Here is a 12,738-nt window from a genome sequence, read left to right on the forward strand (position 1 = left end):
CTGGCTGCAGTGTCAACAGTATGGAGAATGAGTGTGTGTGGGATTTTTTTTTAAAAATTTTTTTTATAGACATTGTGGTTTTGAGACAGGGTCTCAATCAGTAGCCAAGTAGCCTTGCTGGTCTGGACCTCCTTTGTAGACCAGGCTGGCCTGGAACTAACTCACAGAGATCCTCTGGCTTCTTCCTTCTGATTGTTGAGATTAAAGGCATGTGATATTTGGCAGTGCCCATTCCTGACTCTTAAACACTAAGGTAACTCTAAGCACTGGAGACACTTGTGGGCAAGGGGACACCTAAAAGAAGCAGTCGCCACAAAGTATTTGATCCCAGATGACCAGAGAAGAGGCCAATAGCCTTCAGAACTGAATCTATTTCTCTGTCTGTTTCTCGCTCCTCTTTCCCTGTTTCTTTTACCCCAAGCTGGCCTTCAACTCACGACGACCCCTCTGCTTCAACCTCTTGAGTTTTGTGATTTTAGTTATACACCACCATACCTGGCTCGTCTATTAAAACCATCTTAATAGGACTGTATAACTTGGGAAACTGAAGAGAACTCCACAAACATTAGGTTTAACATCCAAAAGCCTCATCACTCAAGTGTTTTTTTTATTTTTTATTTTTTTTTATTTTTATTTTTTTTGCCTTCTATAAGTAAAAAGAAACCCGGAGGTGTGTGGGGGAGGTGTTGGGGATTCGGTGTGGACACAGACTGAAATTGGGGAGATGGCTCAGCAGTTAAAAATCTTTCTCCTTTTGCGGAGTTACATTTCCTTGTAACTTCAGTGTCTGAATCCGCAACGCATCTGGTTTCATGACACACACACACACACACACACACACACACACACACACACTCGCATACACATAATTTAAAATAATATTCTTTAAAAAAAGAAAAATAAACCGGGGTTTGGGGAAAGAAAAGGAGTGAAACCTACTGAGGCGTTATGAATAAGAGCTGGGCCGGTTGGGTTGCCGCGAATTGCTCGCCAAGCCCCGCCCCGTTTGTTTCCCAGGTAACGAGGTAAACAGACTCTACTCTCCGTCCAGCAGGCAAAAAGCAGTCCGCAGGCAGTACAGGGAGAATGTGTTCATTCGTTAGAGTGGGGTCCCCTAAAGCTTTGCAAACTTCCCTAGAGCCAAATATAGCTTCCCCGTTAAAGATGAGTTCTCCGGGAAGGATGAGGACACCAGAAATCATGGAGGTTGGACTCAGCCAGGAAAAAAAGGACGACTTAATAGACAGGGCACTTAGAGATTCAAAATCTTCCACGGACCTGGGACTTGAAATGAGACTAGGACAAAATCTAAGGTGGAGGGAGAGAATGGCATCACCAGAAACAAAATCGCCTCCTTGCCGTGCTCTTGGAGTAGGCTTAGAAAGACGTACTCTTTCTAGGACACCTATGGAGTTGGATAATTTAGGATGCCACAGGGGCTCTCCTTTTCAGAGACCAAAACCTCTGGATGTGTTACCAGGAAGAGTGGGGTCAGAAAATGAGGGCCTTCTGCCTCGGTTTCCCTACGGAGGGACACTTCAGCCTCCTTTGGGCACCGTGTGTGCAAGTCCACAGGCTGCGGGGAGCACAAGGAGACCTGTCACCTGTGGACCTGCGTGGACGGAGGCTATAGCAGAAAAGCAGCCTGTTGTGGGTTTGGAACTCAGAAAAGAACTGGAAAAAGAGCGCAGCTGTGTTGTGGTGAACCCCTATGCAGAGAAGCCCCCCGAGGAGGTAGACATTGGGTTGCCACAAACCCAGGAACCAGGCGAATCCAATAATGCAGAGCCTCAAATAGGCTTAGTAACAGAACCTTCTGAGTGCCCATTTGCCCAACAACCTGAAGAGAAAAAGGAGCCCACGGCCCTGGAACCTGGAGTGGAGGCTCCAGCGCACATCAGGCCCATATATTCTGGAAAATTCTTTGACCGGATGCCTTGCTGGCCAAGTGTAAGTTCATGTTCTTGTGTTTGTTTTTGTTTTACCTAGAATTTCCCCTTGAATGTGTGGTAGCCGTGTCTTACTGAAACGATACAGTAGTGAGGCCTCTTTGTGTTTGGAGAGACAAATAACAAAGTTTTCGCTGGGATTAATTAGGGTTTCTATTGCTGTGATGAAACATCATAGCCAAATACAAGTTGTGGAGAACAGGGTTTATTTTTCTTATACTTTAACATCACAGTTCACCAGCAAAGGAAGCCAGGGCAGGGACCTGGAGGCAGGAGCTGAGTGACCAGCCCAGGGATGGCACGCGCTCTGGGCTGAGCTCTCCTCTAAACACCCCTGAATAAGCCTTACAGACTGATCTTATGCAGGCATTTCTCAACTGACGCTCCCTCCGCTTTGACGTAAAACTAGCCAGTTCAGAGTATTATTATTATTTTTTTTGGTTTGTTTGTTTTTCAAGACAGGGTTTCTATATGTTACAGTCTTAGCTCTCCTGGAACTAGCTCTTGTAGACCAGACTGGGCGCGAACTCATAGAGATCCGCCTGCCTCTGCCTCCTGAGAAGAAATCACGTTGAAGGTTTAGGACCAGGATCTTAAATACCTTGTAGGCGAGATCTTGGGTGGCTGGGCGGGGGAGGGTTTTACCTCTGGTAGGCTTCCTGAGGTTGGGGACCTGGAATTGGAGGAGTGGGGCTAGGTGTCTAGGTGAACATCTAGGTGAGGTTTGGAATGGAGCCCAAAGCTGGAGATTCCCAACAAGTAGCACTCCTCCATGGCCTCTGTATCAGCTCTTGGTTCCTGCCATGTTTTAGTTCTTGTCCTGATTTCCTTCAATGATGAACTGTTGGAGGAGGGCCCACTTGTTTGTTCTGGTCTCCCTGATAGCTTAGCCCTGAAATAACCACACAGAAACTGTATTAATTAAATAATTGTTTGGCCATTAGTTCTAGCTTCTTATTGGCTAGCTCTTACATTAATTTAACCCATTTCTATTAATCTGTATATTGTCACCATGTGGCAGTGGCTTACCTGGATTTGCTGTGTCTGTCTCTGGCGGCTCCATGATGTTTCCCTAACTACTTTCTTCCTCCCAGAATTCAGTTCCGTCTTCCTCGCCTACCTAAGTTCTGCCCTATCAACAGGTCAAGGCAGTTTCTTTCTTCATTAATGGTAATTACAGCACACAGAGGGGATTCCCACATCACCTCCCCTTTTCTGTTTAAATAAAAAGGAAGGTTTTAACTTTAACATAGTACAATTATATATAACAAGTATCAAATAAGAATTGCAGTTACAATATTTATATCTACTTTGTCTTTTATCATAACTAAGGAGAACTATAACTATAAATTCTTCAGCTCCATCAAAGACTCCAGAAGGATATGATATTACCTAATTAAACAAGAAGTACATTGTAAGCAACTTCCAAAACTCTAAAAATGACAGAGATATCTTGCTGCCTGTACAGTCACCCAAAGTTTTCTGTACTGTTGGGGCATCCATCTTCAGCCTGCATGCCCATAGTATCTGGCAGATTTTTCAATGATCAAGAAATTTCAAAGACAGTTCAGTCATTTTCTTCTGTATCCTGCAGAATGTCTTGCAGACTCTTTCAGGAAGCAGGAACCCAGAAGGATCAGCTCACATTTAGGCAAGTTCAGCAGCCATTTCTCTGTGGGCTCTCTGTGTCCAGTGAAGCAATCCAGGCAAGAGCAGTTTCTTGTCCAAATGGCTAAAAATCTCCATAAAGAGCCTCTTCAATGCCCATCATTCTTTTGAAGTAGCTTGGATGCCAGATGATGATGGGTCACAAAACAATCCCACACCAGTTCAGAATTATGAATAATAAAAGGGTTATTTATTTAAGGTGAAAACTTATAGATCACTGTCCTAGACAACAGTCCTCTGTGTGAATAGGAACAGAGCCTAGCAGCCAGAAGTGGGAGCCAGAAACAAGAGAGCAGGCGCACATTCACTGCTGCTTTTACAGTATAAGAGACTATGCCCAAGTGGGCTGGCATCTTAAAGGCTATTGGCTGAAGGAGCAGAATGTGCTCCCACAGCACTATATATTAACATATTCAGCTGGTTTTGGAGATGGACAATGACTTTGTACTTCTCTAAATCCAAGCTTGTTGTTAAAAGGAATAGGGCAGAAGGAAGACTTTAGAAAAATTTTACTTTCTCCATGTCTATTTTGTCTATATCATATTCTTCATTGAATGTATGTTTATATGAATGATGTTTAAGTTTTTCACAATGAATAATAGACTTTTTATTGATATTTATTGAGCTCTACATTTTTCTCTGCTCCTCTCCCTGCCTCTCCCCTCCCCCATCCAATCCTCCCACAAGGTCCCCATGCTCCCAATTTACTCAGGAGATCTTGTCTTTTTCTGCTTTCTACATCCCATGTAGATTAGATCTATGTGAGTCTCTCTTAGTGTCCGCATTGTTGTCTAAGTTCTCTGGGATTGTAATTTGTAGGCTGGCTTTCTTTGCTTTATGTTTAAAAACCACCTGTGAGTGAGTACATGTGATAATTGTCTTTCTAGGTCTGGGTTACCTCACTCAAAATAATGTTTTCCAGCTCCATCCATTTTCCTGCAAAATCCAAACTGTCGTTATTTTTTCTGCTGTGTAGTACTCCATTGTGTAAATGTACCACATTTTTCTTATCCATTCTTCAATTGAGGGGCATTTAGGTTGTTTCCAGGTTCTGGTTATGACAAACAAAGCTGCTATGAACATAGTTGAGCACATGTCCTTGTGGCACGATTGAGCATCCTTTGAATATATACTCAAAAGTGGTATTACTGGGTCTTGAGGAAGGTTGTTTCCTAATTTTCTGAGAAATTGCCACACTGATATCCAAAGGGGCTGTACCAGCTTTCATTCCCACTAGCAATGCAGAAGTGTTCCCTTTTCCCCACAACCTCTCCAGTATAAGTTGTCATCAGTGTTTTTGATCTTGGCCATTCTTACAGGTGTAAGATGCAATCTCAGAGTTGTTTTGATTTGCATTTCTCTGATGACTAAGGATGTTGAACATTTCCTTAAGTGTCTTTCAGCCATTTTAGGTTCCTCTGTTGAGAGTTCTCTCTTTAGGTCTGTAGTCCATTGTTTTTATTGGATTATGTGATCTTTAGGTGTCCAATTTCTTGAGTTCTTTGTATATTTTGGAGATCAGACCTCTGTCTGATGTGGCGTTAGTGAAGATCTTTTCCCACTCTAATGACAGTCTTTACACTGACTTTTAGGCATCAGGGGTAGGGATGATTATAGGTCTAGGTGATGATTTCTAGATTTGTCTCTGTTGGGTAGGTTCCTTGGTTTCTGTTTCTTGTCTGGATTTTTGGAGAGTATGATGACTGTGTGCTTGATAGGAAATATTCTTTGGACCGGATAGTTGTGGCCATTGGAGGTTCCAGATAAAATGTGTTTCTGGGTATTGATAGTTGACACTTAGGAATGGGGTTAGGCTAGGGGTTTGAAGGGGTTTGTAGTCCATTTTTTTTATTGGATTATGTGATCTTTTGGTGTCCAATTTCTTGAGTTCTTTGTATATTTTGGAGATCAGACCTCTGTCTGTTGTGGGTTTAGTGAAGATCTTTTCCCATTCTGTAGGCTGTTATTTTGTCTTGTTGACCATGTCCTTTGCTTTACAGAAGCTTTTCAGTTTCAGAAGGTTCCATTTATTAATTGTTTCCCCAGTGTCTGTGCTGTGTTCTATTTAGGAAGTGGTTCCATGTGTCAATACGTTCAAGTGTGCTTCCCACTTTCTCTTCTACAAGGTTCAGTGTGGCTGGCTTTATGTTAAGGTCTTTGATCCATTTGGGCTTGAGTTTTGTGCATGGTGATAGATATGGGTCTATTTTCATTTTTCTGCATGTTGATATCCAGTTATGCCAGCACCATTGTTAAATATGTTTTCTATTTCTTCATTTGATTTTTTTGCTTCTTTATCCCATAAATTTGGGTATCTTGTGTGGTCATTTTCATTGAATTTAGGAAGTCTTTAATCTCCCCCTTTATTTCTTCCTTGACCCTTTAATGATTCAGGTGAGCATTTTTTAATTTCCATTTGTAGGTTTTCTGGAATTATTAGTATTGCTGTTGACTTCTAGTTTTAAAGCATGGTGATCTGATAAAGTACATTGGTTTATTCTATTTTTTTTGTATTTGTTGAGGTTTGTTTTGTTACCGAGTATGTGATCAATTTTTGAGAAGGTTCCATGAATGAGGTGCTGAGAAGAAGGTATATTTTCTTCTGGTTTGGATGGAATATTCTATAGATGTCTGTTAAGTCCATTTGAATCATAACATCTGTTAGTTCTCTTATTTCTCTGTTCATTTTTGGTCTGATTTACCTGTCCAGTGGTGAGATGGAAGTGTTGAAATCTCCCACTATTAGTGTGTGGGGTTTAATATATGATTTAAGCTTTAGAAGTACTTCTTTGATGTATGAGGGTGACCTTGTATTTGAGGCATAGATGTTCAACATTGAAATTTCCTCTTGATGGATTTTTCCTGTGACTAATATGGAATGTCTTTCTTAGTCTCTTTGATTTTAGCTTGAAGTCTATTTTGTTAGATATTAGGATAGCTATAGCCACTTGTTTCTTAGGTCCATTTGATTGGTATATTTTTCCCCAACCTTTTACTCTGAAATGATGTCTCTCTTTGAGGTTGAGATGTGTTTCTTGTATGCAGAAAAGGGATGGATTCTGTTTTCGTATCCAATCTGTTAGCCTGTGCCTTCTAGTGCGTTAGTTGAGTTTATTTACATTAAAGGATATTAATGACCAGTGGTTGCTTAGTTTTCATCATTGCTGATGTTAATTCATGCATTTTTTTCTTCTTTGGGATTTACTGTAATGAGATCATCAATTATCTGTATTTTTGTTGGTTTAACCATCTTCCTTAGGTTGGAGTTTTCCTTCTAGTATTTTGTGTAGGACTGAGTTTGTGGCTAAGTATCGGTGAACTCTAGATTTGTCATAGAATATCTTGTTTTATCCTTCTATGGTAATTGACAGTTTTGCTGGGTATAGTAGTCTGGGTTTGCATCCATGATCTCTTAATGTCTGCATAATGCTTGACCATGAACTTCTGGCTTTTATTGTCTCAGCTGAGAAGTCAGGTGTAATTCTGATATGTTACTTGGCCCTTTTCCTTTGCAGCTTTTAATATTCTTTCTTTACTCTGTATGTTTAGTGTTTTGATTATTATGTGGCAAGAGGACTTTTTTTTTGATCCAGTCTATTTGGTGTTCTGTAAGCTTCTTGTATCTTTCTTTAGGTAGGGAAAGTTTTCTTCTATGATTTTGTTAAATAAATTTTCTGTGCTTTTGAGTTGAACTTCTCCTTTCTCTATACCTATTCTAAGATTTGGCCTTTTCATGGTGTCCCATATTTCATGGATATTTTGGGTTAAGCTTTGGTTAGATTTAATGTTTTCTTTAACTGATGAGTCTATTTTCTCTATTGTATCTTCGGTGCTTGAGATTCTCTCTTCCATTTCTTGTATTCTGTTGTTCATGCTTGCATTTGTGGTTCCTGATCTTTTATTCATGATTTCTGTGTGTTTTTTTAAAAAATTTTTTTCTCTCTCAGTTTTCAAGTCCTGAATATTTTCTTTTATATGTTTGAGTTTTTTCTTTGGGTTTCTTTAAGTGATCTGCTTATATCTTCTAATTTTTTGTTTGTTTTTTCCTCCATTTCTTTAAGATAATTTCTCATTTCATCTTTAAGAATTTCAAACATTCTCTTGAGGTTACTTTTTAGATCATTTTCTTCTGGTTCATCCATATTTGGTTGTTCAGGTCTTGCTTTTATAGGGTCTTTAGGTTTTATTGTGTTGCTCTTTGTGGTGCTGTATGTGTTCTTACCTTTTTTACTCATCTTTTTCTCTAATAGGTATGGTTGGGGCTGTCTGAGATTCTCTTAAATAATCTTCTAGGTGTAGTGAATCCAAAGCTCAGATGGTTGCTCCTTGTGGTACAGTCAGTGTCACAGTTCTAGTTACCCCGTTGGTTATTCCTGTTCCTGAGGTAGCTCAGTGCTCCTGTGCTTTGGTCTGCTCCTTTGGAATTTGCTGCCTCAGGTCTACTTTGGCCTAGGCTGCTGGATTTGATCTGTTTCTGAAAATCTTGGTCTGGATATCCTCCTGCAGAAGTCCCTGGCTTGGAGTTGGACTTGTTGTAGTGGAGATTGCTGACTCTGAATCTGATTGCTGGCTCAGTCCTGATCCTCCAATGTCCTGGGACTGGGTTTGCTCCTGGCTTCTGCTCCTGTGGAGCTTGTTCTCTCTGTGTCTTAGGTAATTGGTTCAGTCCCGAACAATAGATTTTCCTACAGATCCTTTTCCTGCAGTAATATTTGATGTTTCCAGGAAGAAGACAGGGCCCCACAGCAACAATCCCACCTGGTTGAGATGATGTTGTGAAGCTGACAGCACTACTGTAAGAGCACGTTTCTAGGTGCCAGCTGCTGACATGGTGCACCTTCTCATGACACTCTGGCCAGAAATCCATATAAGAACTTTGGAAAAAAAAAAGAAAAAAAACCTTATTGACTGCTTGGAACTTGTTTGTAACTATACTGGACAATAATTTTGGAATTTAACCACCACTTAATTTTCACAGAATTGCATTAAGAGACATGATAGTGGGAAGCAATTCTAGAGAATGACGTGCCCTATTCCAAAAGAGTTTGTCCTTAGGGTTGGGAACATTGTTTAGTGGTTGTTGTTTATCACTTTTGCTAGATTGAGGGTTGGGGTGAAAACTATGTTTGGAAAAAAAAGGATAATAGTAGTGGATAATAGAGTGAATACTTGTGAGCTATTATTTATGGATAATTTATATTACATTGGTATAATTTTTGTATATTAATACAAGTTCAAATTATATTTGTTAGTTTTGTTAACATTATTTATACACCTATGCAAAGTTATTCTGTCAAATTGTATATATACCTCTGTTTAGGACATTTTTATATGTTGATACAACTTTTAGAATATACTTTCATATTGCATTATATATTACTCATACCTCTGCTCAAGATACTTATAGATTGTTTACATTTTGAGGTCATTTTCCTCATTTGTTGCACATTTGTTTACAGATTTTTTAATGTTCTGACATGAAGTTTTAGTCTTTAAGTTATACAGGTATTAATTACTCTAGGTCAATAGTTGTTCATGTTTGTTGTACATACAGTCAGATCAATTAGATTCTTTAGCTACATAGTGATTGTATTCTGTCTATATAGGTAATCTTCAACCACTTCAAGGATTTAAATAACTTAGACATTTAAATAACTTAGGGTTCTGTTGACATGAGACATGATTGCTTCTGACAGCACTAATCTATTCCCAAGAAAATGTTGAGCACTGAAGACACTCCACTCAGAGTTTGTTTTATTCTTGGCAAAACTGGCCTTTGGGTAAGGAACTGCCCATGCTTCAACCACTGACAAGGTACATGGTATCCAGAAATGGATAAGCAAGACTGTCAAATCTTGCCAAGACATGATAAGATGGTTTTGAATAAATTCCTGTCTCTGAAAATGATCTGTCAGTTATGCTAGGCCTTAGCCAAAGTTGGTTGCTTCAACATTGCAAAGTGAGACTTTGGGTGATTGCTCAGGTAGCTAATTGTCTCCATCACATATTGCTTGCTTTGGAAGCTACTTGATTGTATTTCCTGCCTGCTCAAGTAATATTATCTTCCTTCTCAGGTCTTCAATGGGTTGAATATTAGATAGTCATAGTTACTGTATGCTTATGCTCTGGCTAAGCCATTTCCTATACAAGTTAGAATAGATAGGATAGAATGTTTATTGAAACATTTAGCATATGTTCCTTGCTTAATATTGTTTGTGCTGGTTGTAATTCTAATTAAACTTATATCTGTTCCTAGTGTTTTGTATTGGGTTTGGAACTCTCTTATTTAAACAAAAGGGGGAGGTGCTGTGGGAGGACATTCTGCCCCTTCAGCCTTTAAGATACCAGCCCACTTGGGCATTGGTCTCTTATACTGTAAAAGCAGCGGTAAATGTGTGCCCACTCTCTTGCCTCTGGCTCCTGCTTCCGGCTGCTAGACTCTGTTCCTATTCATTCAGAAGACTGTCATCTAGGACTGTAATATGTAAATTTTCCCTTTAAATAAATAACCTTTTTATTATTCATAATTCTGAACTTGTGTGGGATTGTTTTGTGACTTATGTCATCAATGAACAGCAATATGCAAGTGTAAGCTGAAATAAACCCTTTCTTCCCACACTTGCTTTTTGGTCATGGTGTTTTAACAAAGCAATAAAAACCTAATGAAAACAGTTTCCAAAGTGATTAGTTCTAAAATGTCTGCTTCTGCCACCTTCCACCCTTCCCTCCACCACTTATCCTTTCTTCCTTCTTCCTTTTTTCCTCTTCTTCCTTCTTCTTCTTTCTTCCTTCTCCTCCATCCTCCTTCCTTCTTCTTTCTCTTCTTTCTTCTTTTTCCAAGACAGGATTTCTCACAGCCATGGCTGTCTTGGAAGTCACTATTTAGGCCAGGCTGCCCTAGAACTTGGTTTGTAGACCAGAATGGCATCTAACTCACAGAGATCCACCTGTCTCTACCTCCCTGGTGCAGGGGACTAAAGGCATACACCACCACCTGGCCTTTTTTTAAATCTATCTTTCTGTCTGTCTGTCTGTCTAGTTTTTTGAAGTAGTGTCTCATTTTACACTGAAGTGCAGGCTAGCCTGGAACTCAGTGTATAGCATCTTAGGCTTGTCTGGAACTCACAATGTCACTTCTGCTTCAGCCTTCCTAATTGACAAGATTATAGTTGTGAGCCATCATGTGTGCATGGCACACTCTCTCTTTGAACCTCTCTTCCCTGCCATTCCCTCCCTCCCTTACTCTCTCTGTAGCCCCTGTTGTCTTCAAATTAGCAAGCTTAATGCCTTAGCTTCTTTAAAAGGACAAGAAAGAGGTTAAGGAGACAGTGGCTAATTGAATGAGGTGGCTCAGGCCTGTAACCCCAGCTTTCAGGAGGCTGAAGCAGGAGGATTTCCATAAATTCAGTATAGACTGGCTATAAGATGAGAAATTGTCTCAAAAAACAAAAGAAAGCAAAACAAACGGTGACTAACAGTGCTTAAATATAGCTAATAGGGCCTCAAATTTAGGGTAGTCTGACTATAGGACACACAGTGCCAGCAGGGCTTAAATGGGCCAACAGAAAGATGAAGCCTACACCTTCCAATGACTCATCCACCAAATGCCCTTCTATACAGTTGTTATTGAACATTAAAAAATGGTATTTTTTCCATTTAGCTAATAAAAATAAATTTCACTATATAATACAGAACTATTTTGTTTGGTATGGGCTAGAACCTCTACAAGATTGTTTTCACTGAATTATTGCAGAGGCAACCTTTTATACTGCTATTTTGGTTTATGAACTTCAGAAGTATGAATTCAATTATTGAAAGAAAGATTAACTAAGAAAGTGGCACATCATTTATAGGCACAGAGGTTCATAAAAAATAAGTGAGCCTCAGATTGATTATTAGACTCAGGGACATATGATTACTTAATGAAAGATGTTGTGAAGCTGGCCACTGTTTCGTACCTGTGAATCCCAGCTATTCAGGAATCTGAGGTAAGAGAATAGTAAATTCAGAACAGCTTGGTTACCATAAAGGTAGGAAAAGGAATTGGAGGAGGAGAAAGAGAAGATGGAGGGGGTAGGCAGGAAAGAGGAATACACACATAGGCAGAGAGAGAGGGGGTGCGACGGAGGGGATGGAAGTGGAGGGGAGATGGGAGGAGAGGAGAGAGAGACTACAAGGAACATTAGATTTTGGAACATTCCTAGGAAATATTTCCGGAGAAATAATGCAAGACACAGACTATTTTGGTAGTGTCTGTGTACACTTCACTTGTCAACTTGACACAGTCCAGAGAAGTCTTTCTCAACCTTTTGAATGCTTTCACCTTTAACAAGGTTCCTCACGTGGTGACCCCCCCCCCCCAAAGGGTTGTAACCTATAGGTTGAGAAAGGCTGGTTTAGCATTACCTTAGAAGGGAATCTCTGTTGAAACGTTGCCCAGATTAGATTGACCTGTAGTACCTGTAGTTACAACTGTAGAGGGGTTGTCTTGATTGTTAATTGATGGAGAAGGGCCCAGACCACTGTGGGCTTCTCCATTCCTTGGGTAAGTAGGAGGTTCTGAACTTCATAAGAAAGCTAAGCCTGAGCTAGTGTGCCAGCAAGCAGCATTCCTTCATGGTTTCCTCTATACTGTCTTGACACTGAGTTCCTTGGTCAGAGGTAGTGGTGTGTAAAACAGCAGGCAGGTCTTCTTGGGTTTCTGCCTCAACTCACCTTGAGGATAGATTGTCATCTGAGAGTGCAAGCCAAATAAACGTTCTCCTCCCCTTCATGGATTTGATCAGTGTTTTATCACAGCAACAGAATGAACCCAGAAGTCTGTTTATGCAGGGTCATCTCCATGGACTGGCCTCAGGTGCCGGGAGTTGCTCTTGCTGGGTTTGGGAATATTGCACAAGAGCAAGTCAACAGCCCACTTTTAAGTAGATCCAGAGTAGGGAAGATGACTTGATTTTTATTACCCTCCACTCAAAATACTCCACTGAATATTTTAGGTGATTTATTTTGATTCTTAGAGGATATTTAATTTTTTTAAGGATAATTTCTCCTGTATCTTAGGCTAGTCTTAGACTTTATGTAGCTGAGGATGACCGTAAATATTTAATCCTCCTGCCTTTCC

At 40.1% G+C, this 12,738-nt stretch overlaps 1 protein-coding gene across 2 annotated transcripts in view; it reads left to right on the forward strand.

The window, feature by feature from the left end:
* The first annotated feature begins 1,040 nt into the window (after positions 1–1,040).
* The window catches only part of Efhb (EF-hand domain family member B), a 69,882-nt gene continuing 58,184 nt past the window's right edge, over positions 1,041–12,738 (forward strand). For both annotated transcript variants that reach the window (XM_085679367.1, XM_085679368.2), the window contains exon 1: positions 1,041–1,950. In XM_085679367.1, the coding sequence (XP_085535493.1) occupies positions 1,087–1,950 (864 nt within the window). In that variant the 5' untranslated portion in view covers positions 1,041–1,086. The remainder of the gene's footprint in view (positions 1,951–12,738) is intronic.

This window comes from Myodes glareolus, chromosome 18, assembly GCF_982192425.1.
Source record: "Myodes glareolus chromosome 18, mMyoGla1.1, whole genome shotgun sequence".
NCBI classification, from domain to species: Eukaryota; Metazoa; Chordata; class Mammalia; order Rodentia; family Cricetidae; genus Myodes; species Myodes glareolus.